This window comes from Opisthocomus hoazin, chromosome 4 (assembly GCF_030867145.1).
Source record: "Opisthocomus hoazin isolate bOpiHoa1 chromosome 4, bOpiHoa1.hap1, whole genome shotgun sequence".
NCBI classification, from domain to species: Eukaryota; Metazoa; Chordata; class Aves; order Opisthocomiformes; family Opisthocomidae; genus Opisthocomus; species Opisthocomus hoazin.
The window spans coordinates 94,609,046-94,632,197 of record NC_134417.1 but is presented as its reverse complement, the minus strand read 5'-3'; the positions used below and the strand labels follow the sequence as shown (position 1 = coordinate 94,632,197).

General features: G+C 61.5%; 3 protein-coding genes across 3 annotated transcripts; all 3 read left to right on the top strand.

Moving 5' to 3' along the window:
• Positions 1-2,054: 2,054 nt before the first annotated feature.
• LOC142361224 (uncharacterized) lies at positions 2,055-4,000 on the top strand. Its single transcript, XM_075420056.1, has 3 exons — positions 2,055-2,118; positions 2,511-3,252; positions 3,793-4,000. Exons 2-3 carry the CDS (start codon positions 2,525-2,527, stop codon positions 3,797-3,799), a joined length of 735 nt encoding a protein of 244 aa, XP_075276171.1. The 5' UTR covers positions 2,055-2,118; positions 2,511-2,524; the 3' UTR covers positions 3,800-4,000.
• Positions 4,001-8,287: 4,287 nt separating this feature from the next.
• On the top strand, positions 8,288-10,116 carry GIMAP6 (GTPase, IMAP family member 6). Its single transcript, XM_075420057.1, is given in 5 exon segments — positions 8,288-8,367; positions 8,742-9,163; positions 9,166-9,332; positions 9,615-9,779; positions 9,864-10,116. Coding segments are annotated over 4 exon segments (723 nt in total). The 5' UTR covers positions 8,288-8,367; positions 8,742-8,775; the 3' UTR covers positions 9,867-10,116.
• A 7,281-nt stretch (positions 10,117-17,397) lies between these two features.
• Positions 17,398-22,129, top strand: LOC104333611 (uncharacterized). Its single transcript, XM_075420074.1, has 5 exons — positions 17,398-17,610; positions 18,477-18,603; positions 19,413-19,526; positions 19,986-20,090; positions 20,622-22,129. Exons 1-5 carry the CDS (start codon positions 17,593-17,595, stop codon positions 21,830-21,832), a joined length of 1,575 nt encoding a protein of 524 aa, XP_075276189.1. The 5' UTR covers positions 17,398-17,592; the 3' UTR covers positions 21,833-22,129.
• Positions 22,130-23,152: the final 1,023 nt, after the last annotated feature.

Sequence of the window (23,152 nt, the reverse complement as noted above, 5' to 3'; positions counted from 1 at the left end):
TAGATGCCTAAATCACTTCAAATTCTGATGGTATTTTGATGCTTCAGTCCCTTAATCATTTTAGAATTTACTTTTTCGTCCTAATTAGCATTAGTCTTCATTAGGTATCTGAAAAATGCATGATTCTTTGATGTCCCAACTCCAGAAAGATTCCATTAGGCACTGCTGAATGCTTAGTTACTATTGCGGGTGTCTGAAAGTTAATGAGATTTGAGGTCTACTAGCCAGGTCCCATTCAGAAAATCGCCCTGATGAGGTACAGTTTTAGTTTACCTTTTAGCACATGAGTGCCTCCTACACAGGAATATCTGGAAAGATAATTAATGATCAGAACAATAATCGTTTTGCTATAAGAAGACTGGTTGAAAGACATAAAGCAAAGTCTGTGTAAACTACTTCAAGTTCTAGTTTATCAAGCTAAGCCCGTATCTGGTCCAGCAACTAAAAAGGCAGAAGTTGTATCACAGTGCTGGGAAGGATGGCAGGAAAGTCATGGTTCTTTCTTGGCAAGGTAGCAAAGGCTAACTGAATATTTCTTCTTACACGGAAAACAAAGTTTCCATTAAACAAAATTTTCACATGCAAAAAACACTTTCTGCACTTTGAATTGTTCACAGTTGTTTGCATATGAAAACATTTGATGTGAGATTGAAAATACTGCAATCTTCATCAATCTACTGAAAATACTTTAGAGGAAGTGAAATAAACATTTTAGGGCAATAATTTTGGGTTTCTTTACATTATCCGGAAAGAATTAAACAGCTCTGATTTGGCTGATTTCAAAGGAAGTTGCTAATACAAAGCCTCTCAAAGTTATTAAATAGTCAATCTGAGAGAAATCTGTTAGAACTGCCTAAAACCTCTCAAGGAACATTTTGGTGGGAGGAAATGTGGGGAGGGGCAGACCCTCCCCAGCCTGGTGACCCCCCCGGCCCGCGGCGCTGCCAGCCCTGCTCCGTGGAACCCAGGACGTGGCTTCCCAGCCAGGTCCTGGCTGTCCCCCCGCCCCAACGTGGCGGCCTCGGCCAGCTCCGGCACTCGTGGTCGCGGTCCCCTTGGGAAGGGACATGTCCCCCTCGCCCCCAGCAGCCCCACCAGCCAGTCCTGGCTTCGGCCAAGGCTCCAGGAAGGCCGGTGCGGATAGGTCCGGTGTTTCGGCATCGCCCGGCTCTGGCGTGGCACGTCCGGGCAGCGGAGCGATAGCAATCAACGCCGATGGGCATCCCAGCTGAGCGTGCTGCCCGGCCGCCGGCAAGCCTCAGCCTGCGGAGAGCCGCCGTGCTGGGCCCGGCCGTGCCACGCTGCCTGTGCCGGGCCCGGTGACCTCCGGCGCGCTCTGCGGCTGCTGAACCCCTCCAGGACACCAGGGGCTGGTCCCAGCACGGGGGTCCTCGTGGCACGCGCGAGCTCCCGGCGGCACCGGCTGCCCCGCGGCGGTGGCTGGAGATGCCGCGGGACCACAACGGGCAGAGACACCTTGTCCCCAGCTGCGGTGGGAGCTCAGGACCAGCTCCGCGCCCTGGGGCGGTGGTGGGGGTCTGTTGGGCCCCCTCGGCGCTGCCATCCCGACATGCCCCAGCCCGTCTCCATCCGGGAGAAGCTGCCGCTCCCGCGCAGGCCAGGGTGATGCGGCACCGCCGCGGCATCGTGGCCCCAGAGCCGTCCATGTGTCGCACGAGGGTCCCACGGTAGCGAGGGGGGGGGGTCCCCTCCGTGCAACCCGCCCCGGACCCCCGAACCCAGGCGCTTGGCAGCCGCGCGCCATGGGCACGTGGCCGAGCACCCCCAGGCCGGAGACCCCCCAGGTCCCACGCCGGGGTGAGCTCGGGGGAGGTGAGGGCACTGGGACGGAGGGGTGGGCAGGACCCGGGGGGGCGGATGGGGTTGTCCTGGGGCGAGCAGGGGCCACGCGGCCGCTCCCTGTGCCGGCAGCTGGGTCGGGGCTCCGCTGCGGACTCCCCCCCCCCCGGTGTGGGACCCATCCCGGGGGCGATGCGGCGGTGGGGGCTGAAGGGGGGGGGTGGGGGCGATGCCGCCGTCCCCGCGTCCCCCCCCCCCGGCTCTGCGTCAGGCAGGGGGCGGAGCCGGCGGGACAGGAGGCGGCGGCGGCTCGCGCAGGTCAGCGCTGCGGGCGGGGGGAGAGGGGCGGGGGTGGGAAACCGGAGGGGGGGGGGGGGGAGAGGGGCCAGGGACCCTCCCAACAACCCCCCACACCCCCCCCGGGGCAGGGAAGGGGGGCTCGGCGCGCTGCGGCACAGCCCGGCTCCCCCCTCCTTTGGGGGGCCCCGGCCTCCCCAGACACCTCCCGGCATCGAGGTCTCTGTCCCGGGGACCCCCCCTGCTCGGTGCTCCCCACCCCCCGGGCTCAGGGACCCCCCCACCCCGCTGCCACCGCGGTGGGGGAGGGGTGGGAGCACCCCGGGGTGCCGCAGCCCCTTGTCACCCCCCGTCCCGAGCGGCTCCCGGCGTCGGCGGGGGGGCTGCAGCCCTCCCTTCTCTGCGCTCCCCAGGGGTGCGGGCGCCCATGACGGAGCTGGCGTCGCCGGCGGGCGAGAGCCCCTTCGCCTTCGCGGGCGGCGAGGAGGGGCTGGGCGACGAGCAGGCGCTGGTGATCCACAGCCAGGAGGAGGAGGAGGAGGCCGAGAAAGGCTTCAAGTGCATCCTCTGCGGGGAACGCTTCGGCCAGCAGCCCAGCCTCGCCCGGCACCAGAAGCACCACGCCGGCGAACGCGCCTTCATCTGCGCCGAGTGCGGCAAAGCCTTCAGCCTCAAGCACAACCTCATCATCCACCAGCGCATCCACACCGGGGAGCGCCCGTACCAGTGCGGCGTCTGCCAGAAGAGCTTCAGCCTCAAGCAGAACCTCCTCACCCACCAGCGCATCCACAGCGGCGAGAAGCCCTTCTCCTGCCGGCGCTGCGGAAAGCGCTTCCGCGAGCAGCGCTTCCTCCTCAACCACCAGCGCACCCACGCCGGGGACCCGCCCGGCGCCGCCGCCGACGAGGTCCGGCCTGGCGGCAGCCGCTCGCCGCAACCGCGTGAGGCCGCGCGCCGGCGCGGTCACGGCGGCGAGCGGCCCTTCGCCTGCCCCGACTGCGGCAAGAGCTTCGGCCAAAAGGGCTCCCTGAAGACCCACCGGCGCAGCCACGCCGGCGAGACCCCCTTCGCCTGCGCCCGCTGCGGCCAGAGCTTTGCCCAGAAGGTCGACCTCACCGCGCACCGGTGCTCCCACGGGGCCGAGGCCGCCCTCACGTGAGACCCCCTCCACCCCGTCCCCGCCTCGGCACCCCGTGCCCGCGTCGACCTCCCCCCCTGGCTCTCACGCCCTCCTGCAGTGGAGAATCGTGTCACGGGGGCAGCTGGGGGTCACTGGTCGCTCCCCCAGCGTTTCGGCGCACGGGGCGGCCCCGTCGGCATGGTGCAGGGGTGCCCAGCCCCTCCCCGGCCGTGCTCCTCGCCCACTTCCCGCCCCTCGTCCTGCTGCTGGGGTTTTTTCTCCTGACGGTCATGAGGCCGGTCACGCCGGTGCCAGAAGCCTCTGGCCCTGCCGGACCCCGAGCTCACATGGTTCCCCGGAGCCCTTCCTCCTCTTCGCCCGGCACCCCTTGGGCCACTGAGAGAGACTGAGGAGGAGGAGGAGGAGGACAGATGATTCCCTAGGGCGTCCCCCCGCGTCCCCCTGCCCTGGCTGGTGCGGCGGCGGGCCGGCATGGTGAACCTGCATGCCTTCACCCCGTGGCCGGTGTGCCGGGCGCTGGCGCGGGGTAACCTCTGCTGTGCTTGCTCGCCCAGGGAATGATGGCTGCGGATGCCAGAGCGGAGCCGGATCCCACCAGCTGCCGGCCACACGCCGCGCTTCTCAGCAAACGGGGTGCTCCGCCGAGCAGCCGGGGCGAGGGGCGCGAAGAGGAGGAGGAGGAGGCAGCGGCTCGCCCCGGCTGCACCGGGAGCCCCCGCCGGCGTGGAAACCACACGAAATAAAACCAAAATAAAACGCAAAGCCCGAGGGTGGAGGCTGCTTCCCCGCCGGCAGCAGGAGCAGGGACTGCGGCGAGGCGGGGGGCCACACCCCGCTGCGGCGAGGCAGAGACCCCCAGCCCAGGCAGCGCGGAGGTCCCGCCGCGGTGCCGGCGGCGAGGAGCCGAAGGACGATCCGGCGGCTCGAGTGGCTGCGTTGCACGGCCCCGGCTCCCGGTGACGGCAATGTTGCGGCCTCCGCCGAATCCTGAGGGAGCTGGGCCGGGACTGAGCCCTCCCGCAGACCCCCCGCACCCTCGTGTCACCCCACGTGGGGCACCCTGGGCCAGCCGCGGGCTCCGGGATGAGTGTCCCCACGGCGGGGACACGTGGCGCTTGGCGGCACCTTCACCGGCGCCAGCAGCGCTGCCGATCCCCGGGCCGCGTGCTCCGTGTGGGTGACAACAAGCCGGAGCAGCAGAAACGCGTTTTCCAAACCCAGGGATCCTTCTTCCCCAGCGCCATGCTGCCCGCAAGCTTCCCTTCAGCGCCGGGATCCCGGGCGAGCAGTGAAGCCCCGTTGCGGGCGCCCACACAGGGACCCCCTGCGCCGCCCCGTCCCCCCGCCGCTTCCCTCACCGCCGCTGTGCGGAGACGTGGGTGCTCCGCTCTGCACCATTAAATGAATTCAGCCGGGAGAATCCCCCGTCTGCGTCTTGGGGCTGAGCTGCTGGAGAGCAGCTCTGCAGAGAGGGACTGGGAGTGCTGGGGGACGACAGGGTGACCATGAGCCAGCAGCGTGCCCTGGCTGCCCAGAAGGCCAATGGTCTCCTGGGGTGCATTCAGAGGAGTGTGGGCAGCAGGGCGAGGGAAGGTCTCCTCCCCCTCTGCTCTGCCCCACTGAGGCCCCATCTGCAGTGCTGTGTCCAGTGCTGGGCTCCCCAGTTCAAGAAAGATGAGGAGCTACTGGAGAGAGCCCAGCGCAGGGCTCCGAGGATGAGGAGGGGACTGGAGCATCTCTCCTAGGAGGAGAGGCTGAGGGAGCTGGGCTTGTTCAGCCTGGAGAAGAGAAGGCTGAGAGGAGACCTTGGAAATGCCTCTAAATATCTGCAGGGTGGGGGTCAGGAGGCCGGGGCCAGACTCTTTGCAGTGGTGCCCAGCGACAGGACAAGGGGCAACGGGCACAAACTGAAGCCGAGGAAGCTCCAGCTGAACCCGAGGAAGAACTTCTTCCCTCTGAGGGTGACGGAGCCCTGGCCCAGGCTGCCCAGAGGGGCCGTGGAGTCTCCTTCTCTGGAGATATTCAAGCCCCGCCTGGCCGCGGTGCTGTGCAGCCTGCTGTGGGTGACCCTGCTTCGGCAGGGGGTTGGGCTGGGTGACCCCCAGAGGTCCCTTCCAACCCCGACCATTCTCTGATTCTGTGATTCTGTCTCGCTGGGAGCTCATGGAGCCCCCCTGGGTCCCTGCACCCCCAAGGTCTGCCCATCCCCGGGCTGGGGGTGCAGGGCAGAACTGAGGGGGCTGTCCCGGCCCTCGCACTGGTGCTCTGGGCCCAGAGAGCGAATGCGACCAGGAGAACGCTTCGTTAGCAAAAAAAACCCAAACTCGGTTATATTCCGTGTTTGTGGTTTATGGCGTTCCGCGGGCGGAGCGAGCGCGGCACCGCCATCGTCCCAGCGCAGGGACCTGACTGGGACGGGCAGCGGCCGGGAGCAGGGGAACCCGCAACGCGGGGCGTGCGCGAGCTTGGGGACCTCTCCGCTTGGGGACGGCTCCACGGGCTCAGGCCAGCCATGCTGGATGGTGCAGCGAGCCGGGGGCTGTGCCATGAGCTCCGCCATCACCGCCAGACCCCATCCCAAGCGCCGCCAGCCCCGAGCACCCAGGAAATCCCTCTTGGTGCTGCCGGAGCACCGCTCTTCGCCGGCATTTCGAGGGTTCGAGTTCACGCCGGAGGGGGTTCCTGGCATGGATTACACGGCAGGCATGGGGCGTTTGCCGCCGGTGTGGGGAGCGCAGCCGAAGCTCTGCTGGCACGTGGGCTGCAGTGGGCACGAGGCTTCCCCTGCAGCACGTCCCGGTGCCCTACGGTTGTCTCTGCCCCACGAACTCCGGCCGCGCGGTCGCCATCCCGGCCCAGCCATGTCTCTCGTCACTGCTGGGCTCTCCGCCGCCGCCTTCACCGGTGTTGGTTTTACGGCAGTGGTTCCCCTACGCCTGACGCCCGTCCTCGCACAGCATCCACACCGACAGCAGGGAAAATCATCGGCGGAACGGGGCCCCTGTGCAGCACCGGCACCCCAGGTCGTGCATGCGTGTGGGGGGCAGCCCCACATCCTGGGGTCCCTAGGGTCTCTGCGACCACGTGCGACCGCAGACCCTCGATCTCTGGAGTTGCTGGACCCTTGGGATCCCTTAGTCCCTGGATCCCTCAGTTTCTGAGGTCCTTGGGTCCCTGTGTCCTGGGTACCGATGTCCCTGTGCCCCACGTCCGAATGTCCCAGGTCCTGATGTCCCTGACAGCCAGCATCCCGATGTCCCCGTGTCCTGGGTACCGATGTCCCTGTGCCCCAGGTCCCAGTGTCCCAGGTCCTGATGTCCCTGACAGCCAGCATCCCGATGTCCCCGTGTCCTGGGTACCGATGTCCCTGTGCCCCAGGTCCCAATGTCCCAGGTCCTGATGTCCCCGACAGCCAGCATCCTGATGTCCCCGTGTCCTGGGTACCGATGTGCCTGACACCCCACATCACAATGTCCCAGGTCCTGATGTCCCCGACAGCCAGCATCCTGATGTCCCCATGTCCTGGGTACCGATGTCCCTGTGCCCCACGTCCCAATGTCCTAGGTCCTGATGTCCCTCATAGCCAGCATCCCGATGTCCCTGACAGCCAGTCTCCCGATGTCCCTGTGTCCTGGGTACCGATGTCCCTGTGCCCCAGGTCCCAACGTCCCAGGTCCTGATGTCCCTGACAGCCAGCATCCCGATGTCCCTGTGCCCCAGCATCCCAATGTCCACGTGTCCTGGGTACCGATGTCCCTGTGCCCCAGATCCCAATGTCCTAGGTCCTGATGTCCCCGACAGCCAGCATCCTGATGTCCCCGTGTCCTGGGTACCGATGTCCCTGTGCCCCAGGTCCCAATGTCCCAGGTCCTGATGTCCCTGACAGCCAGCATCCCGATGTCCCCAACAGCCAGCATCCCAATGTCCCTGTGTCCTGAGTACCGACGTCCCTGTGCCCCAGGTCCTAATGTCCCTGACACTCAGTGTCCTGACGTCGCAAAGTCTCGGGTCCCAATGTCGCTGGGTCCTGATGTCCCTGATGCTCGCTGTCCCCATGTCCCTGTGCCCCAGCACGGCCATTCCTCGCACCAGCACTAAGTGTCCAGGAGCTCCGTGGCCGATGCTGCCCCTTGGGTGAGTACTGGGGACCAGGGAGGGTGCCAGCATGTCCTGGCACCTTCGAGCATCCGGGCATGGCCATGTTCCCCTGGCAGGTAGCAGCGAGCCGTGGAGGCCCACGGAGAGGCAGGACGTGGGTCACGCATGTGTGGATGGGAACGGGGGAAACGTCCCCCAGCTGCAGAAGTCACAAACATCTGAGACCCCGGCGAAGTTTCGGGGGGAAACCCTGGTGTCACAGGATGGGACACCTGCCCTGCCAGCGGGACGTCACCGCCTCAGCACAGGCACGCTGGGATCCCGTGCTTTCTCCTTCCGACCCGCTTCGTTTCCAGTAACAGGGACCAAAACTCGGCCTCTTCCCCATTTCTGTGCGGTTCGGTGCTTTCGCCGCGCCTGCCCGGGGCACCCACATCCTGCCAGGGCAGCTGGGACCCCCCCAGGGCATGTGAGACCCCCGCGAACGGAGAGCATCTCCTCCACGGTGGGAAACGGGTCCCTTGGGGAGAGGTCAGCCCGCGAGCCGGCTGCCGGGCAGAGCCCTGCCAGAGCAGCACAGCTCTGTGCGGCTGCCGAGCCGCCCCGGCCCCACGGCTCGCCCCCCAGGGACAGGCTCTGCCCTTTTTAGCGCCCGTCTTCCCGCAGCACGGGCAGTGTTTTGGCAGCCCCACGCCGTGGGGACACGCCGGTGCCGTGAAGGGTCCGCGTGCCGCCCCAGCTGCGGCGCGAGGGCTTTGCTGCAGGCTGCTGCCGCCGTCGCCGCTGCCGCCACCGCACACGGGCATTTTCCGAGAGCCTCCGAGGGGACATGGTCTCTGCCAGCTGCCAGCTCTCTGCCTGCTCGCCCAGGAAGGAGCCCGAGCCCCACACCAGGCCTTGCTCCCACGGGCAAGGTGAGCCCCTGCCCAGCCTCTCTCCGTGCGCCAGCAGAGCGGCACCATAAGGGACGAGCTCTGCCGCTGCCGCGGCGAATCCTGCCTCAGCGCCGGCTCCAGCGGCGCAGCGCGAAGGTACCGGGTTGGAGGGGCAGGGGAGGGAGATGCGCGAGGCTTTGTGCTGGCTGGAAGGTTTTATGGGGGGAGGGAGGGAGCCCAGGCATGCCCGGGCAGCCCGAAGAGCCGTGCGGGGAGGGAGCTGCCGCCTCCCTGCCTGCACGAAGCTGGTTCGGTGCCTGTTTCGCAGGCGGGAAGAGCTGGGGGGGAGCGGGATGTGCAAGAGAGCCTCGAGGGTGCCCGGGGGTTGTCACCGGTGTCCCCAGCTGCCCCCCAGACCACCCTGGGGAGGGTCTCCTGTGGGGACAGCCCACGCGGACACCTCGGGGACCTGGCGCAGGCAGTGCTGTGGTGCTAACAGGAGCTATGTGCGTCTGCTTTTGTCCGTGCAGCGTGGCCGTGGCTGTCCAGCGTGCTCCCATTCCCATGCTGCCCGGGGACAGTGGGGGCTCAGGCATGAGGCTCCTCCTGGTCGGGAGGAGCAGAGCAGAGAGAAGCTCCACCGGGAACATCCTCCTGGGAGAACGCGTGTTCAAGTCCAAGTTTCCGACTGAGCTGGTGACCGTGAGCTGTGCGCAAGCGCAAGGGCGCTGCACCGGCGAGGACATCACGGTTGTTGACACGGCCAATGTTTTCGATCCGAGAGCCACCATCAGCGAGGCGTACAAAGAAATCACTCGTTGCGTCAGGCTGTCCTGCCCGGGCCCCCACGCGCTGCTGCTGGTAACCGAGCTGGGCCAGTTCATCGAGGAGGACAAGGAGGCCATGCAGAGGCTGCAGGAGATTTTTGGGGTTGGTGTTTTGAGGCACACGATCTTCTTACCCATGCAGAAAAGCTGGCAGGGATGTCGCTGCACGACTACCTCCGGCGTTGTGACAACGGAGCGCTCCAGGACCTGATCCTGCAGTGCGGGAGCAGGTACTGCGGCCTCAGCAACAGAGCGGTCGGTGCCGAGCGGGAGCAGCAGGTTGCCAGGCTGATGGGGATGGTCTAGTGACAGCACAAGGGGCAACGGGCACAAACTGAAGCAGAGGAAGTTCCACCTGAACATGAAGAGGAATTTCTTCCCTCTGAGGGTGACGGAGCACTGGAACAGGCTGCCCAGGGAGGTTGTGGAGTCTTCTTCTCTGGAGATATTCAAGACCTGCGTGGACAAGGTCCTCTACAGCCTACTGTAGGTGACCCTGCTTCGGCAGGGGGTTGGACTGGGTGACCCACAGAGGTCCCTTCCAACCCCTACCATTCTGTGATTCTGTGATTCTGTGATTCTGTCTACCGTGTGGTGCAGGAGAACGGGAGCAAGTGGTACAGCAACAACCTGTACCTGGAGCCCAGCTTAACGGAAGAGAAAGTGGAGTGTCACGTGGGGAGGCACAAAGCAGAGAGGAAAACGAGAGAGTGGTCCAGTGCTGTGCCGTGCAGGATAATTGTGGGTTGCAGGACAATTCTCTTTCTCCTTGCTCTGGTTTCCCTGATATTCCTTCTTTTTCCTGATTTCCTTATTTTGTGGTAGTGATGAATCCCAGAGTCGCAGGAACATCGAGGCTGGCAGGGACCTCTGGAGCTCATCTAGTCCAACCCCTGCTCAGGCAGGGTCCCCCAGATCTGGTTGCCCACAGCTGCGGCCAGACGGGTTTTGGTCACCTCCAGGGATGGAGACTTCACCACCTCTCTGGGCAGCCTGGGCCAGCCCTCGGTCATCCTCACAGCGAAAAATTTTCCCGATGTTTAAATGGAGTCTCACACATTCATGCCCACCCCCTCTCGTCCTGGCACCGGGCACCACTTGGTCTCCATCAGGTGAGGCCAGCATGCCCCTCAGCCACAGAATCACAGAATCACAGAATAGTAGGGGTTGGAAGGGACCTCTGTGGGTCACCCAGTCCAACCCTCCTGCCGAAGCAGGGTCACCTACAGTAGGCTGCAGAGGACCTTGTCCACGCAGGTCTTGAATATCTGCAGAGAAGAAGACTCCACAACCTCCCTGGGCAGCCTGTTCCAGGGCTCCGTCACCCTCAGAGGGAAGAAGTTCTTCCTCGGGTTCAGCTGGAACTTCCTCTGCTTCAGTTTGTGCCCGTTGCCCCTTGTCCTGTTACTGGGCACTACTGAAAAGAGCTTGGCCCCATCCTCCTGACCCCCACCCTTGAGATATTTGTAAGTATATATTAGGTCCCCTCACAGCCTTCTCTTCTTCAGGCTGAACAAGCCCAGCTCCCTCAGCCTCTCCTTGTAGGAGAGATGTTCCAGTCTCCTCAGCCCCCTCTTCTCCCGGCTGCAGTCCCAGCTTTTCCAGCTCTTCCCGGTCTGTCAGACGCTTTGATGCCCCAGTCGCCTTCACTGGACCCGTTTCAACATGTCCACGCCTGTCTGGCGCACGGAGTGCTCTGCTCCGTGGACAGGTGGCTCTCCAGCCCAGGAAGTCCTCGTGTCATCACTACATACTCCTGAGATTATAAAAGACTTCAAACCCGCCACGCCCGGCCTGGCACCATCCTACTACAGAGCCACACGCAGCCCCAGGCGCCCCAGTTTACTGCTCTCTGTGTGGCCGCTGCTGCCACCGCTCTCGGAGCAGCCACTGAACACTCGCTTGCGTGCGCGGTGGAGACGTGAGGGCTGGCTGGGAAGGAAGAGGGGGGATGGCGAAAGCCCTTCTCCACTGGGCCATGCGTGTGAGGGCGGCTGTGAGAGTTGCACTGTTCCTCAGGCCAACGTGGTGCCTGCCCCAGGGGATGGTCTTGGGACCTGTCACCCTTCCCCTGCCACCGCTGTCCACCAAGGAGCTGCAGCTGGGGTCAGACGGGCAGGGGACATTTTGTTTTCCTCCCCAGGCCAGTGAAAAAGATGAGAGCAGACCCGTGCAGACAGCCTGGGCGCTCTGGCAGGGCTTTTCCACCAACGCCCACGGCAGTGGGGTCTCTCCTTGGCGTCTCGCGGCTTTCAGCTCCTCTCTGCCATTCTGGTCCCAGGGCATGGGAGAGGACAGCGATCTCCTCCCAGCCCCAGGCCTGCTCATCCGGGTTTCCTGAGCAATGCGGTCTCACTACAGCGACCTCGCCAGAGTCACCGATGCCTTGAGGGTCAGCAAAAGGCTCTGCGGAGCCGAGAGAATCATCAAAGCCCCAGCGCGAAGGGGGATGGGGTGGGGTCCTTCCACAGGGATCTGCTGCAGAGTGGGCAAGCAATCGGTCTGGTGCCCACGGTGGCTCCGGGAGCAGCACTGGGGGTTCTTGACGCCGGCAATGCCTCCTGAGCCGGGGAAAGCCCAGCCCGGTGGAAACCAGCCCAGGGCGTGAGCCCTCTACCAGAGGTCCTGCAAACAGGCTTTTCCTGAGGATGCAGTGAGCTGCGGGTATTGCGGATAACGAAGCTCAGGGCAGGCGAAGGGAAGCATGGATAACCTCAGTTTTCAAGGCAAGGGCAGCTTCCCTTCCTCACCCCCAGCCCATCCTGCCCCGCAAGCCCAGGTCCTCCAAGAGGGAGGATGCCCTTCCCCTGCCCGTGGCCCAGGACAGCTCGCACAGTGCCGTCCCTGCTGAGTCCGCAGGGCTGAAACTCCTCTGCTCCCTGGGGAACGGGGACCGATCGCCCTCCGCCTGAGCCTGCGGGCGCTCAGCATCGCGGTGGAAAACAGCCGTAAAAGGAACCGGCTACAGCCCTCGTCACTACTGGGAAAGGCCATCGTAAGGCTAACAGGCAGAACAAACCATAACTGAAACCAAAAAAATGGGATAAGGAGTGGGTTTCTAAATCCTGCAAGATACGGTCGGCCCTGAAGGGGTCAGGAAGTTGGCCTGGATGGTCCTGAGGGCCCTTCCAACAGAACTGTTCTATTCTATTCTATTCTATTCTATTCTATTCTATTCTATTCTATTCTATTCTATTCTATTCTATTCTATTCTAATCTAATTTCCTTCCTTCATAATAAGCAAAGAATCACAGAATCACAGAATGGTAGGGGTTGGAAGGGACCTCTGCAGGGTCACCCACAGCAGGCTGTAGATGACCTTGTCCAGGCGGGGCTTGAATATCTCCAGAGAAGGAGACTCCCCAGCCCCTCTGGGCAGCCTGGGCCAGGGCTCCGTCACCCTCAGAGGGAAGAAGTTCTTCCTCGGGTTCAGCTGGAGCTTCCTCTGCTTCAGTTTGTGCCCGTTGCCCCTTGTCCTGTCGCTGGGCACCACTGCAAAGAGTCTGGCCCCGGCCTCCTGACCCCCACCCTGCAGATATTTGTAAGTATATATTAGGTCCCCTCTCAGCCTTCTCTTCTCCAGGCTGAACAAGCCCAGCTCCCTCAGCCTCTCCTCCTAGGAGAGATGCTCCAGTCCCCTCCTCATCCTCGGTGCCCTGCGCTGGGCTCTCTCCAGTAGCTCTTCATCTTTCTTGAACTGGGGAGCCCAGAACTGGACAGAGTACTCCAGATGAGGCCTCACTAGGGCAGTGTAGAGGGGAAAATTAAAAATGGCTTAAATGATCAAAACATATGTGAAAAGACTCATGTGACAAGTTTAGAGGAAAATGGCTTTACGAACTTCATCAGAGTTAAAATAAAGGCATTTCCTTCTACAGACATTCAGGCAGGACAGAGAACTGCTTTGTCGTTCCTCTGACCCGGCTGTTCGTAGGGTGCAGTTAACCATGAGAAGTTAATGGTCCTGTAATGACCCGGTGGGTTCTACCGGTACAGACAAACCTGAACACCAGGAGTTTGTCCAACTGCCCTTACGGAAATGCAATCAAAATTCCCATCTCTGTTGACTTTCGGTTCTCATTTGGAAAGAAACATTGGCCAAGCCTGATGGAACTCATAACCCACACCCTAAAAGCAGCTATTACAACCTTTCCCCCCGCCCCAGAATTAGAGTACCAGAATTTAAAACAATTTACCGAAGGCACCTGTGCACTTTCTCCCAGAGTTTGAATTTTGCCGCTTCTGATGGTGACGGTTTTTCTTCTCCAGACACCACGGCTGGAGTTTAACCGCTGTCTGTGACGGGCGGCGGGGAGCATTAGCGAGAACGCGTGTGGGAAGAGATTTCTCTGCACCGCGAATCAGCTGCGCTGAGCAAACAGCCTCGTACCGGCTGTCGCCGAGGAGCCAGTTCTGCTCTCCAACAGCAGAAGCCGCACAACGATCACAGAAATGGGCAAGCACAGAAAATATCACCTCCTCCCTACGAGCTACATTTAACTTGGAGGCTTCTCGCCGCTGCTCCATGCCGGCAGCCAACACATCAGCGCTGTCCTCCTCCTCCACAGACGAGCAGGGCTGCCCACTTCCCTGCCTCCCCGCACTGGAAAGGCTTTTACCAGAACAAGTTTCACCTTCAAAGTTGCCGGGTTGGGTGTCCACAGAGCGAAATAGAAAGGCGATTCGTGAAGTGGCTGCACCTCCGGCAAGGCTGGGCACGCGAAAACGCTCTCATTTGCCGTGTGAAAACACTGAATCCTGAGGTCCATCTAGTGGCTGCGCCCTGGGGGCAGAGCTGGTGGCAATCGAGCTACCGGGGGAACCACAGAAGGGGCCGAGGTGGAAAAAAGAGGGTGCAGCCATTAAACACCATCCCCCGTGGAGCCGGGGCTGGAGCTCGGCACTCTGGGGATGCTCCAGTCCCATGCCGCCGGCACCCGGTCGTGGTTCTGCTGTGACAGGGATAAAGAGGAGCCGTGCAGCGGGGTTACGGTGCAGACAGAGCTGATGATAAGCCGTCAGCGGAGAACATGGCCCAGTTTCCGGAGCGGAGGGAATGGGAGGGCGAATGGATGCTTTCCACTGCCTGTGTCGTCACCAGCGGATGCTGCAAAATCATTCCCACACTGACAGATCTCTGCAACCCACGTCGACGTTACTGAAAAAGAACCAGAAAACCTGGTGGAGGAGGAGGCAAAGAGTTCCGTGTTCATCTAGAGAGCGGCTGAGGGAGCTGGGGGTGTTCAGCCTGGAGAAGAGGAGGCTGAGGGGAGACCTTCTCGCTCTCTACAACTACCTGACAGGAGGGTGGGGGGGTGGGGGGGTGGTTGGTCTCTTCTCCCAGGTAACAAGGCAATGGCCTCAAGTTGCGTCAGGGGAGGTTCAGATTGGATATTGGGAAAAATTCCTCCACTGAAAGGGCTGTCAAGCACCACACCATGCTGCCCAGGGCAGTGGTGGAGTCTCCATCCCTGCGGGTATTTAAGCGACGTGCAGACGTGGTGTCGGGGACATGGTTTAGTGGTGGACTTGGCCGGGTGAGGTTTATGGGTGGACTCGATGATCTTCAGGGTCTTTTCCAACCTCAGTGATTCTCCGATTCTGTTATTCTACACACACTTACCCAGATCCCGATTCAGAACAGAGCGTCGGTGCCCAAAGGTCATGCACGGACACAGCGACTGCGCTGGGCAGCGCGGCCCTCCTGCCCACATATTCCCTCTGAGCCTCCGCGGTGCTTCTGCGGAGTGATCCAAACATTCCCAGGCTCCATTTGAGTGGGCAGAACTGTCCTGCCCCACCTGCCCCAAGCACAACCGCAGCACTCGTGACACCAGGAACCAGGGGGTGTAACTCCCTCTCTGTGCGAGCCCCGCTGTAAGGGTCCCCGCGTTCCTCAGGGTTTATTTACCAGTGCACCAGGATCCGAGGTGCAGCTACAACATGGCCGTGCTGAGTGACCTTGCCTCAGGCTGCTGTGAAAGAGCTCTGAGCTGCAGAGAGACAAGGAAGGTAAAAAAGATGGAGGCAGCACTGTTGAGACAGGATCTTTGGTAACTCAAGGATTCAAGAAGGAAAGTACCATCACGGGGAGAAGCATAGAATCCTAGAATGGTTTGGGTTGAAAGGGACCTTGAAGATCATCTGGTTCCAAACCCCCCTGCCATGAGCAGGGACATCTTCCCCCAGCCCAGGGTGCTCAGAGCTCCATCCAACCTGGCCTTGAGCCCTGCCAGGGAGGGGGCAGCCCCAGCTTCTCTGGGCAGCCTGGGCCAGGGCCACGCCGCCCTCACAGGGAAGAATTTCTTCCTTCTACCTCATCTAAATCTCCCCTCTCTCAGCTTGAAGCCATCACCCCTTGTCCCATCACTCCAGGCCCTTGTCACAAGCCCCTCTCCAGCTCTCTCACAGCTCCTCCAGGCACTGGCAGCTGCTCTAAGGTCAGCCCGAAGCCTTCTCTTCTCCAGGCTGAACAGCCCCAGCTCCCTCAGCCTGTCCTCGTAGGAGAGGTGCTCCAGCCCTCGGATCATCTTCGTGGCCTCCTCTGGCCCCGCTCCAACACATCCATGCCCTCCTTCTGTTGGGGGCTCCAGAGCTGGACGCAGGACTCCCGCTGGGGTCTCACGAGAGCAGAGTAAAGGGGGATATAAAGTCCTGTAGAAAAACAAACAGCTTATGAAGCTGGTCGTTCAGGTAAGGAGCTGGTCAGGAATCGTCGGGCCGAGATGTCAGTGCCAGCAGTGCGATGGAGCTGGGGGCAGGCAGCAGCTCAGCGGCACCGAGGGTCTGTTCCAGGGATCTGCAGACACGGAGCCCTCCTCTCCTCACTGATGCTGCGTGGACACCACAGACTCTCCGGATGCTGGCTCGGAGGCGGTGAGCACACACACGCACCCTGACAGCTTCTGAAACTGTTGTCCCAAGAGCCTGGGGTTCATTTACCCGGTGTGCAGTACGCCAGTACACACGCCGAGCAGAGGTGTTTTATTGCGTATTTGCGCAAATATGGGTGTCTGTCCCGAGACAGCACGCCTCGCTCACAAATCGGCAGCCATTTAGACACTTCACATTACCACATTCAACTTCCGAATACATATTCATCGTTACTCAATTAAATAATTGGTTAAAGTCTCATCGTCCAGCATGTAAATCAGTACACGTGCTCCGTTTCTTCATCTTTTGGGTCTGGGGTGTAATTGGGGTAGGTGGTCCGCGAGTTGGTGGTCGCGATCTCCCCCTGCCGAAATTCCCTTTCTCCTCGTTACCTGTTTCTGTTGGCAACCTCAGCAGCTTTTCACGGCTCGTTAGCTGTCCTTACGAGTCATCACTCTCTGGTTCTGCTTGGGACAGGCACAGCCTTCTGATGAAACAATAACACATTATTCAAAATCCTTTTTCTTAATTTCTATAGTTAATTATAAATTTCATGAGGGCAGGGCTTTAGGAAAGCACCTACAGCAGCGACAGTCTGGTTAGTTTCAATTACCATTTCGCATTTCGAGTCCCCTTTTTATTCCTCAGTAGGACAAAATCACAGCTGGCTCTCACGCGCCGTAGCGCCACTCTGCACTTTTCAGCTGTAACGCGTCCCCGCAGAGCCCTCCAGCGCCCAGCCAAAGCTGCCCGGGGAAGCCAACTCCCCCAGAGGCTGCCCATAAAATGGAGGGTGGCGCTTCCGAGCACGGAGTCTGCTGGAAGGAAAACACAGGGCAGAGCGGATGCCCCCACCAGCTCTGACCCCAGCCGACGTCAGCCCAAAAAACTTGGTTTTTTACTTCTCAGCCCAAAAAACTTGGCTTTTTTAACTTCCTCCACCAGAGCCCGACCTGTGGGGCTCAGACATCCGCGGGCAGCCGCCCCACCGCCCTGTCCCCAGGAGCCACCAGCCCCGGGGCGAGGAGAGCAGGGAGATGGGGAGTTCCCGGGCGAGAAGCCCCTCGGCCCCGCTCCCTCCAGCGCCCGGGAGGGCAGCACCGGGCCCCGTGCCACGGTGATGCTTCCGTCTGGGGACCCCCTTGGCGGGGCCCCCCATCCATAATTTACCCTAAGTAAATAATTACCAATCATTACCATAGACTAGGATTGCTGCTAATTACTAGGATTGCTAATTAACGAGGTGAAACCCGGCGGGGCACCGGGGCCGAGCAGGCCGCACCGGAAGCCGCCTCACGGCGCCGCCATCCCGCGGCCGCCCCGACGGACCAATGGCGGCGCCGCTGCCGATCACATGGGGGGGGGGGGGGGGGGGGGGGGGGGGGGGCGGAATGAGGCGCCCAAAATGGCGGCGCCGACAGCACCACGCTCGCTAGAGGGGACGTGCGCGCCGGCCACACTTCCGGTCGGCGCCGGCCACTTCCGGGAGAGGCGGGGCTCCGGCCGGAAGCGCGTGGGGGAGCGCCGGCAGGAGAAGACGCTTCCGCGGGAAGAGCGCGGCCGCTGGCCAAAGGGGCGGGGCGTCACGCGGCCTACTTCCGGCGCGGAGCCTGCGGCCGGCAGGGGAACCGGAAGCGGCGCTCTGAGGCCCGGCGTGGAGCGGGGCCTACCCTGGAGCGCCATGGCCGGGCAGACGCAGGTAGGAGCCGGGCCCCGGTGGAGGGGGGGGCCGGGCATCGAGACCCCCCCCTCTCAGACAGCTCCTTGGGCCTGTTCCTGCTGCTCCCACCTCAGCAGCCGCCATCATGGCGCTGCCTCCTCCCTCCCCCCCCGACGTTTCTCCCCCTGCGCTGCTCCCCCCGGGGCGCTGCTCCCGTCGTCCATCTTCTTTTCAGCCTGGAGAAGAGAAGGCTGCGAGGGGACCTTGGAAATGCCTCGAAATATCTGCAGGGTGGGGGTCAGGAGGACGGGGCCAAACTCTTTCCAGTGGTGCCCAGCAACAGGACAAGGGGCAACGGGCACGAACTGAAGCAGAGGAAGCTCCAGCTGAACCCGAGGAAGAACTTCTTCCCTCTGAGGGTGACGGAGCCCTGGCCCAGGCTGCCCAGGGAGGTTGTGGAGTCTCCTTCTCTGGAGATATTCAAGCCCCGCCTGGCCGCGGTGCTGTGCAGCCTGCTGTGGGTGACCCTGCTTGGGCAGGGGGGTTGGACTGGGTGACCCACAGAGGTCCCTTCCAAACCCCACCATTCTGGGATTCTGTGATTCTGTCCCTGCCGCGCCTCTCCACTGGCAGCCGCAGCCCCTTCTCCACGCCCGACGGCTGTCGCGCCTGGCGCCTGGGTGAGATGGGCGTTGCGGCGTCGCCGCAGGCTGCCCTCGAGAGCAGGCCCGAGCTGAGACATCGCTCTCTGAGGAGAACGCGGCCGCCGGCGCGCGCGATCTCGTGATGCGGTAGCTCTCCCATGGTCGGAAACAGTGCCCAGGATAGAAAACCTGCGCGAACGCCTTCGCCACGGCGGCTGTGGGCCTCCGGGCGTGAGCGAGGGCGCGATGTTTGTGTGGCAGGAGCCAGTGAGCTTCGAGGACGTCGCCGTCTATCTGAGCCGCGCCGAGTGGGACACCATTGCGGAGGGGCAGAGGGAGCTGTACCGCAGCGTCATGCTGGAGAACTACAAGCTCTTGACGTCCCTGGGTAAAGCCGCGTTTTAACTCCGAGGGGGGTGCGGCAGGGCTGGGGGGGTTCCCACCATATTTTACTCCACTGGAACGATGCTGCTTGCGGCACTTTGAGGGATGATCAGCACGTGTTGAACGGTGGCTGAAGGGCTGGGGTAACCGCTCCGAGCCCCCGCAGCGGGGTGCCCCGCAGTCCCTTCGGGAGACCCAGCCGCAGGATTCGGGTCTCTCTGAGCTGACGGCTGCCTCTGAAGATGTGACGGCGGGCGAGCTGCCTGCCCTGAGGTCAGGCAGGGACTTTCTGGGGGTCCTGGCTGTGGGCCAAAGGTACTGGGCCCTCCCCGGGCGCTCGAGCTGCAGCGGGGCAGGAGTAGCACAGACCAGGGAAGGTGTTGGGGAGCGGACGCGACAGAGGCCAGCGGAGTTCCCAGGACCAGCGAGGTCCCTTCAGAGTCCTTGCCCGCTGCCGCCGGGACAGGACAGAGATCTCTGGTTACCTGGGAGGACGTCCCACACCCAGGAGCTGCTCCTAGGCTGAGCAGCAGGTAATCCCTCGCTGGGAATCCCTGTCGGCAGAGTTGGGAGGCGGTTCCCGTACTCCCATCAGGGCTCTGCCCTTGTCCTTGCGAATAAATTCATCACTGACAGTAGCTCCGGTGTCTCTCTGGCTTCGTTTCCATATTTCGGTGGTGCTGCCGCTTGGGCTCTTCTGCTCACAGTGGAGCGCAGCTCGGCGTGTCGTTAGAGCAGAGCTTTGTTTTCTCGTGTTAACAGTTCATTCCTCGCGTTTGCAATAGAACAACGCCCTCTGCTCCACCCCCCCAGGTTACCCAGGCCCCAAACCTGACATTTTATACCGGCTGGAGCGTGGGGAAGAGCCGTGGGTTTGCACACCGCGGAGCCCGGTGAGGTGGGATGGTCCCAACAGCCCCTCTCCAGGTGAGCAAGAACAATCCAACCACCGCAGGAGCACTCGCCTCAACAGGGAACGGTGGAACGTTCCAAAGGCCCCACCGAGCTCCTCTTCTCTGTAGCTGTGCCCAGCTGTGTATCTCTGGGGTTCCTGCTTGTCCTCCTGTCTGAATCCCCCCCCTCACTGCCTGTTGTGTGGCGTCTTGCCCGTCTTCTTCTGGCCCTGCAGCCGCAGCAGCAGTCTCAAAGGCGAATGGAGGCCGCCTGTCTCCCCACACAAAGGCTGCAGCTCCACAGAGACGTTGCTGATCATCTGCTGCTTGTTTCCCTCAACCCAGAGAATCCTTCCCCGTTCACTCACCTGTGAGCAGGGTTATGGTTTTCTGGCCACTGGTGGTGCACAGGGCATCTTTCTCCGGCCCCGTGGCTGTGGAGCAGAAGGGCTACCCCCGCTGGAAAGGTGACGTCCGTCTGGTTTCCCTGCAGGACACGGCGGGGATGTGAGCTGCCCGGAGGAGCCACCCTCTGGCTGGTGGCCTGGTGCTGGTGGGTGCCGTGGGCTGGAGGAGAGGACACGGGCTCCCTGCCAGGGTGAGTCCTGGTCTTCCCCCTTCCTCCACACCAGGCTCTGGAGCAAAGAGCCCGAGGTGGGCTCCAGCCCTATCCTTGTCCCCAGCTGCCTGTGCTGCACACGGTCATCACTGCCAGGGCTTCCCCCACCCCTGTGCAGGCAGCATCTCTGGGCAGGGCTCGACTCTCCTGCCCGTCCTGGCAGAGGTTGGGAATCACACAGTGCTTTGGGTTGGAAGGGCCCTTTAGAGGTCATCTAGCCCAACCTCCCTTCCGTGAACAGGGACATCTTCAACTGGATCGGGCTGCTCAGAGCCCCGCCCAAGGTGGCCTGGAATGTTTCCAGGGATGGGGCCTCCACTACCTTTCTGGGCAACCCGTTCCCAGCAGAGGTCGGGGAGGTGGAGCCCAGGCAGCCCCTGAGCTGGGGAGAATGGCTTTTTCTTCCTGGCTGTCAGCATCTGCCCTCTTCCTCAGCGTGATCCCTCTCTCCCCATCCCATCCCAGTGCCCCAGCCAGGAAGATGACAAACTGTTCCCGACCTTCTCTCAGCAGGAGGACAGGGCATGCATTGGCGTCTCCGGTCTAGAAGACTGCTGAACAAGCTCAAGAGTCTCGGGGGAGGGAGTGAGTTGCCCTCAGAGGTGGCCGGCAAGGGAGTGGGGCCAGTGGAAAGCCAAGACCAGGCACGGACGCTCTTCTGCCCTGGGAAGGATGGAGAATTAGCGGATAAACAAGGGGTCAAGACAAACGTCACCCAAAGCAGAGGATTCCCACTTCATCCAGTGAGGGAACAGCAGAACAAAAAGACGGATCCTCGGGAGAGTCTGCACGGTGACCCCGGGGAGGGGTTTCGGGACAGTCCCCGACAAGGTCAGCGCCCCTCGGGAGAAGAGACTTTTCTCCAGGGAAACGGGGAGCAGTCTGCCGAGGAGCTGAACGAGACCATTTTGAAAGACCACTGTTACTACGCGATGAGTGCGATGCAGCTCTGGCGTTGCGCCCCGCATCTGTGTCCTCTGAGAGAACACGACTACTGCAGGGACCACGAGGCTGGCGTCTCAGCGCTTAAAGACCACGAATACTGTCAGGTGCAAAGGGTTCATTATCAGGACAGAGTTAATAAAATTGTTCCTCTGACTTGTAGGACTCCGTCCATGCTTCACAGGCTGGCCAACCAAAAATCCCAGATCAGGCGAATCATCAGCAGATCCAAGCGAATTATGTGGCGTTGCAAGCGTGTTGGCAAGAGGTTGGCGTTTCCTCGGGGTCCCTCTGGCACCTGTGGTCTTTCGAAACCCACTGTCCCCCTTGCCAAGGCAGAAGAGAACCCCGCGAAGAGAACGTGTGGGGCGTTTTGTCCTTCAGCAAAACAGGAGACCGCGCTCCCCCGGCCTCGGAGTCGAGGCACCTCCCACAGGGTGACGTCAGAAGCACGTTGCACCCCTGGGGTGTCATTTGAACCCACAGCTGCGCCCCCACCCTCAAATCCAGCTGCAGAGGGGAAGAGGGAAGCGACGCACCCCAAGGCGTGCGTACACTGCGAGGCGCAGAGGGCACGGCCGATCTGGAGCCCTGACATGAAGCAGAACACCGAAGGACACCAACTTGTGAATTCAAAGTATGCATCACTGCATAGTGCGTATAAAATGGTGATGCGGACTGTCGACCACGTGTTGGACTCCGTGTGCCAGAACTTTGAGCTTGGGGGCTACTCTCAGCGTAAGAATATCTGGCCCACCATCATTCGGATAGATAGATGATGGGCAGCAGAACGGCGGCAGCGACTTTTCGGTCCATCGAGGCGAACGGTCGGGACCTTCTTCCCTGTAGCAAAAGCTGCTGATGTGGTTTGAGAGCAGGAACGCCACGAAAGGCGTACGGAGGTGGGTTGGCAGGTGTAAAACTTTGTATGCGGTGCCTGCTGGGGGAACAGAGATTGTCCAGGAGGCTTCACAGAATCACAGAATGTTCGGGGTTGGAAGGGACCTCTGTGGGTCACCCAGTCCAACCCTCCTGCCGAAGCAGGGTCACCTACAGCAGGCTGCACAGGACCTTGTCCAGGCGGGTCTTGAATATCTCCAGAGAAGGAGACTCCCCAGCCCCACTGGGCAGCCTGGGCCAGGACTCCGTCACCCTCAGAGGGAAGAAGTTCTTCCTCGGGTTCAGCTGGAGCTTCCTCTGCTTCCGTTTGTGCCCGTTGCCCCTTGTCCTGTCACTGGGCACCACTGGACAGAGTCTGGCCCCGTCCTCCTGACCCCCACCCTGCAGATATTTAGAGGCATTTCGAAGGTCCCCTCTCAGCCTTCTCTTCTCCAGGCTGAACAAGCCCAGCTTCAGGGAAAAGGCCACGAGGATGGCGAGGATCGGTGCAGATCAAAGAGGAAGAAGCATGGGGAAAACCAAGTGAAGAGGCAAGGACAGGCAGGCGCGTGTGGACAGACAGCTGGGCAGTCCTTTTTCTGCCCGGGCTGTGCCTGGTCACCGTGGTCTTTCCTATCCTCTCATTAAAGTCTTTTAAATTATTGTCAATGGTGTCACGCTCTGATCTGTTCTCCCACTATTAATTGAAGCAGAGTGAATGGAGAGAAATTCCTAGCGTACAGCATTAAAGGGAGACTTTCTCTTTTGCTGAGACTCTGCAGCCGTCGCTTCTAAAAGCGTGGAGAACCCTGCAGGATTTTTTTTCTAAAATTGCCGAAACAAAGCACTGTTCAGCAGATCTCTGTAACGGGGATGTCGTTATGGCTGCTGGCAGAACACCGGTCCCTGACCAGGAAGTGAAGCTCCCTGAATTCACAGAATCACAGAATGTTCGGGGTTGGAAGGGCCCTCTGTGGGTCACCCAGTCCAACCCCCTGCCAAAGCAGGGTCACCCACAGCAGGCCACAGAGGACCTTGTCCAGGCAGGTCTTGAATATCTCCAGAGAAGGAGACTCCACCACCTCCCTGGGCAGCCTGTTCCAGTGCTCCATCACCCTCAGAGGGAAGAAGTTCTTCCTCATGTTCGGACGGAACTTCCTCTGCTTCAGTTTGTGCCCGTTGCCCCTTGTCCTGTCGCTGGGCACCACTGGAAAGAGTTT

Excerpts from the sequence above, each read along its gene's own strand:
- LOC142361224 (XM_075420056.1), top strand. The coding sequence starts at position 2,525 with ATGACGGAGCTGGCGTCGCCGGCGGGCGAGAGCCCCTTCGCCTTCGCG.
- LOC104333611 (XM_075420074.1), top strand. Across the intron at positions 18,604-19,412 it reads CAAGCTCTTGACGTCCCTGG|GTTACCCAGGCCCCAAACCT; the intron begins GTAAAGCCGCGT and ends CCACCCCCCCAG. Across the intron at positions 20,091-20,621 it reads GACACGGGCTCCCTGCCAGG|CAGGAGGACAGGGCATGCAT; the intron begins GTGAGTCCTGGT and ends ACCTTCTCTCAG.